A 5,825-nucleotide genomic window follows, 5' to 3' on the forward strand; every position below is an offset into this window, starting at 1 on the left:
AGCAGATGGCTTTCATGTAGCGTGTGTGTGTGTGTGTCAAGGGAACATGCTAATTGATTTCTCCTCCAGAGAAGTAATTTCATGGGTCTCCATTGTCTTTAACCCTTGTCTGATACAACCCTTGCAGTACAGTCTCTCTGATGGAGGCCATTTATACTCCACAATCCCATCATAAACCTAGTTGCCTACCGATTTTCACCTATGCCCCTTAGGCTGTGTTTACACAGGCAGCCCAATTCTGATCTTTTTTTCACTAATTGGTCTTTTGACCAATCAGATCAGCTCTGAAATAAATCTGATGTGATTGGTCAAAATACCAATTAGTAGAAAATAAATTCAATATTGGGCTGCCTGTGTAAACACAGCCTAATGGGCATGGGTGAAAATAGGTAGGCAACTAGGTTTATGATGTGGAGAAAATGTGAATATTAAAGTTAAAGGGACTTTCCTGCAAGATTATACAGAAAATAGACAGCCTGGTATTGTGTAGAGATTATAACTAACATGATTCGCTGTCACTGACTCAGGTCAGCTCTTTACATTACATTTCTATCTGCAGCGTTGTGAACTTTCACTCTACTGAACACTCCCCAATGATAGGTCTGAGACAGAAAGCCTTTTGCCTTTACATGGAATGGCTGTGCCCATAAAAGGCATTAAATATAGATGTGACAAAGTCCACATCATTATACATTCAGGTTATTGACATGATCCGACTTCTGTGTAGCTACAGTGACAGAGATATAGGTTTGGTTGACCGCGCACAAGACGGTCAAAGTTTACTTCCCACTAAAATAATCACGCCAACTGAAGTTTTATCCTGATTCAAGTTATTTAAATGTAAAAGTATATGTTTAGTTATGGGTTTTCAAAGTCCTAATCTAACGTGTCTGCTTTTGAAAATTCAGAATCTAAAGATGAATAACAGGCCATTATGGTTATGGTGTCAAACAGGTTGTTTATTAACTATGGTATGATCACAAATACCATCTGCTAAGTCATTATTTTAGTTCTAAATACACCAATTATCTGGATTAATATGAACATTTAAAACGGGTACAATTCAAACACTTTAAACAAGCTACATAGGACATAAATAAATTGCATTGCTGGGTCAGTCAGAAAGGCATACAAAAGAACATTACATACATTAATGTTTAGGTTAATAACTATATTCAATATAAAATCAGAGCAACAGTGTTGAGGTACAGTGCAGGTAGAATTTGATGCCAAATCCTATTGGCCTAGGACCACCATATTTCATTATAATTGACCTAAAACCATATGTTGCATTGCAACCAATCAAAAGTTCTCATTAGGTAGGTATGGTAAAACATTTATGTTCAGAGCTCATGGACTAGGGGCATGGCTGATGTTGAAGTGCTTAGCAAATTTGCCCGAATCATCTCTCTGTGTGATTGACTGAAGAAGTAGCCAATAGCCTGCTCTGTTTCCTGGATCCTCTTTCGGAACCGGTCTCTATCGCGGGCTAGCTCCTCCCAGGGTCCTTTGCGAGACATCTGCCGAGCAAAGGGCCAGGTATGCATCACATGGACCTGGACAAGTGGTGAGAACCGAACCTAAAATACACAAAACAGGAAAACACGTGTCAGATAAGAGCATTTGACTCAGCGCATTTGACTGCAGTGTTGGCAGACGGACACACAACATTAACTGGAAGTGAACTCTCCGCTGACTCTCGTGACTCTCGTATCACATGACAGGGTTAGTCATTACAACCTCTGTTGTTGCTAACCAACAATAAACAAGGCCTACGTGCTTATGAGGCAGAAGAGTCATTGACTGACCTCACCATCAACTATACTACAAGTTACATTAGGGCGATTCCACACTAGCGGGAGCAGAAAATATATTTTTGGTATCAGATTGTTCTGGCAATTCTCACATGGAAACTTCATTGGGAGGAAGGCTGTTTAATATGCTTTTTACATTTGTATCCCAAACAATGAGAAAATCTGCTTTTTTCCCCCCCTCCCCTATACATTCCTCCTGTAAGACCTTATGATCCGTCAACTGTACATGATACAGACAACATCCTGGTGTCATTATACTCCTTATAGTGAGCTCTAAATTATGGAGTATGTGTAGATTCTGAAATACAATTGTTGACATTAATTTATTCAACATTTAAAATATTCATATGAATCTCAAAACTACCCTTTTTTTATTTTGTTCATTTAAAGACATTGTTTGGAACAATATACTCTACCTGTACATCACATTTATGATACATTCTACAAGTATCACCAACAAACACAGCGACTGGTAAATGGATTCAATGGGAACTCCCTCTGCTGGTGATTTGCTGAATGTGCAATCCTAAAGGAGGGCTGTGATTGGTTAATTACCTATAATTTAAATGTCTATGTATAAAATTGGTTTTATCATTAAAAAGTACCAAAGAGCCCACTCTGGAAATTTGACATGTTTAAAGAGTATATTGTTCCAAACAATTTGTCTAAAAATAAGCTAACCCAAACGGGGTAGTTGAGATATTTATATTTTTTATGTTGAATAAATTAATGTGAATTTGTTTAATTTCAGAATCTAGACATAATCCATATTTGAGAGCACACCATAAGGGGTATAATGACACCAAGATGTTGTCGGTTCACGGGTATGGTTTGTGATACAAATGTAAAAAGCATGTCCAACATCTCTTCTCGCCCAATTAAGTTTCTGTGAAAATTGCCAAAGCAATCTGGAATACCCACAAATACTTTCGCTCCCGCTTGCGTGGAATCAGCCATTACCTTTTTTTATCACATACATTGGTTGTTAGTACGGAGTATTTCTGAGTAAATAAGTGGTTCCCCCTTACTAATTTCCAGTTCCTAATATTCAAGTAGTATGAACTGGATGTCTTGTTTGTTCATGTTTAGCCAATATGTAAATTTGAGCTATTAATAGTACATAATGTTTGGTTGTGAATGTTTATATGGGCGATGTGATACGCATATCATTTTTAAGGCAGTAAAACTAGAACTATAGACTGAGGGATGTATAACATGGAAAACTAATAACCTTTTTCAGAGGTTGTTTGACCTTCTCCTCCTGAGGTTGTCCTTGTCCAGTTACTTTAGCTTCAGGTCTCCTCCAGGGTAGTAGTGTAGTGGCTGGGTGGCAATGCTGCTTCAGCTGTCTCTTGGGTAGACAAGGCTTTGTGTGCCTGGTTGTTTGGAGGCTTTTGGCCACAACGTCCCTCTGCTTAGCTTGGCCGGGTGGCGTCTGTGTGGGGCAGCTCTGTGGGGTGAGTGGGTCTCCAGTGCTGAAGGCAGGTGGCTCTGTGGTTGTAGGGGAGCTCTGGAGGCAGGCACGGACGTTCAGAGGGTGGTAAGGGTCATCATTTTGGGAGAGGGATCTCCATAGCTGCTCCTCTGCGTCATCCTCAGAGGAGGAAGGGCCAGGGGTCTCGCTGTCAACTGTGTCAGAAGAACATGAGGTCAGGACGGAGGCCCTTTCAGCCTCCTGGGAGTGTGTAAGTGCTTTGTCTGTGTGAGGGACTGAGCTGGCTACAGATGCCGTGAAGGACAGGGGGTTGTATGGGTCGGTGGGGCTGGTGAAGAGCTCCCAGAGCCTCTCGCTCTCCTCTTTGTCCAGGTCTGCGCACGAACCATCTGAACTCCCCCAGCTGCTCTCGCTATCTGAACGGCTGCTCCAGATGTTCCAGCCACCGAGGGTCTCTTGAAGTTCTTCACCGGGCCGGCTGGATAAGTTACATTCGAGGCCGCCGTCAACACGATCTTCATTTTTCGTTTCCCCCATATTGGAGCAGCTTGAAATGCAGGGGGAGCCAGAGAAGGGGTTGTCCTCACTGTCAAACTCTCCCATGTTTCGGTCATTCTCTTCACCCCAGTAAACACTCATATCATCTTCGGTGGTGTCATGTTTGGTTTTGAAGTCAAATGCTTTCTCCTTGTTCTTGCGACACATTTCATGTAAGCTGGAGCTGCTGACAGTGCTGCTCACAAACAGGTTCCAGTCACCTGGAAAGCCCAGTTTCCAGCTGGGGTGGTGTCCAAGGCAAAGTCCATCATCGCTATCCATCCTGGCGCGGGACACAAAGTCGTCCACCAATCCGCAGCACATCTCCTTAGCCTGTAGGCTGGACAGAAGGGCCCCTGTGTGGGAATTTCCGGAGACATCGCCCACATCCCCGCAGAAATTCGATAGGGGGTTAGAGCCAGCAAGCGTGACGCTTTTGTCGCTGTCAAACAATGAGAAGAAAAAGGAATCGTCTCTGTTTGCTGCTATGGTCATGTGCTGGACGTGTTGACCTGTTTCTTCTGTGATTCTTAGGTGAACTTCAAACCGGAACATCTGGAAAACTGTTAAAAGAACAAAACAATAGGTTAGGCTCAATATCCAATTTGCCAAAACGGTCCCCTCTTTTTGCCTGATTAAACCATAGACTGTATCGATTAAACAATGTGCAAACAAATAATTGTTGACATGTCATACCAAATATGGTAACAGTGGTTCTATGTCCGGTATTGTTATTTGGAACTTAACAAGCCTACCTACCCTTTCTCCCTGTCAAATGTTTTATAAAATAAGGACATGAATTAACTTGGCATATTGATACTGTCGCCTGTTTTACGGTGTCAGGACAAAACAAGTTACAATCCGTGCTTCCAGGGCCACATTTCCCACACATACAAAAGGAAGTGAGGTTTCTGTATCAAATGAACGTTACTGTACCTGTCAATAAGCTGTAGTAAATGACATGGACCAACAACCGTAGTTGTTCCCACAGTACGGTCAGTGTATGCATGGTCCACGGTAGGAGAGCCATACCACCGTCACCAAACCTCTCCATCGCAGTTCGATGAGAACCCGTCGTGGAAGAATTGATGCCACTTGATGCCATTTTTCTTCGAACCATGTCTATGTTTCGAAGAATTATCCTCAAGTATTCTGATATTCCTCGTCGAAAACAACTAGATTACACTCCGTCGTCAGTTGTCGTACTGTATTAAAAGGCTTCATTTTCATCTTAAGTATTACTTTCTACCTATATAAAATATCTCAAATGTTGACTAGTGCCGGTATATTTTAAGCTGTGATGTTGTAGTAGAGTGAATGTCGAACGATTGCGACGACACTACCCTAAAATAAACAAGTCCGTGTCGTCATATTATGCTGTGATTGGACAAAGTAAGCGTCAGTCACATCCAAGTACCTCCTCCTCATTGTAAACACTCCCTGCACTCACGTGTTTCAGTGACGCATGGAAAGTGCCGGTAAGTTCCCCAGCCAAGGGTTGCCTCTTTAGTTCAGTCTAAAATAAACGTATGACAACACAATAACAAAAATAGAAGCTTCCACTATATATCCATATTATGCCGACATATAATTCATTGGGACGGCTACATAAAGACATACTAATTATTCTCAAAAATGTCCTCCTTAAATAAATACAAGCCAAATAAACATTTAAATCCCAATGATTTATTTATCCAAAACGTGATGAGGATTATTCCACCAAAGCAGAAGCTGTCGAGGACTCGCTGTAGAAGAAACAGAAAGGAAATTATTAGAGACAAAAAAACGTACTACTCTCACAAACCAAGAGTGAACCACCTAACCAACCATGAAGAGAATACAAAGAACTGCTTTGCATTTCAATTTCCAACACAAATCAGGGCACCCCACTTTAACATTTATTTTTGTTTTAAATAATGACTCACATTCTAATCATTTATATTTGACCCAAGATCAGACAACCCGGAACTAAACCATGGTTATAGTGTATTATACAGTGCTGTATGAAGAGGACTGGCAGACTTGGCAGTGCAGCCACT

The 5,825-nt window shown here is 41.5% G+C and overlaps 1 protein-coding gene across 1 annotated transcript; it reads right to left on the bottom strand.

The window, feature by feature from the left end:
• Window positions 1-938: 938 nt before the first annotated feature.
• On the bottom strand, window positions 939-5,132 carry LOC311134580 (uncharacterized protein). The gene is made up of 3 exons (XM_084168309.1): window positions 4,723-5,132; window positions 3,046-4,349; window positions 939-1,580 (listed from the first exon to the last, which is right to left on the bottom strand). The coding sequence occupies exons 1-3, from the start codon at window positions 4,904-4,906 to the stop codon at window positions 1,344-1,346; spliced, it is 1,725 nt and encodes a 574-aa protein (XP_084024435.1). The 5' UTR covers window positions 4,907-5,132; the 3' UTR covers window positions 939-1,343.
• Window positions 5,133-5,825: the final 693 nt, after the last annotated feature.

This window comes from Coregonus lavaretus (genome assembly GCF_964263955.1).
Source record: "Coregonus lavaretus genome assembly, chromosome: 9".
NCBI classification, from domain to species: Eukaryota; Metazoa; Chordata; class Actinopteri; order Salmoniformes; family Salmonidae; genus Coregonus; species Coregonus lavaretus.

Coding starts and splice junctions, on each gene's coding strand:
- LOC311134580 (XM_084168309.1), bottom strand. CDS start 4,906: ATGGTTCGAAGAAAAATGGCATCAAGTGGCATCAATTCTTCCACGACG. Junction 4,350..4,722: donor TTACTACAGCTTATTGACAG/GTACAGTAACGT, acceptor TTCTTTTAACAG/TTTTCCAGATGTTCCGGTTT. Junction 1,581..3,045: donor TCAAACAACCTCTGAAAAAG/GTTATTAGTTTT, acceptor TGTGTATTTTAG/GTTCGGTTCTCACCACTTGT.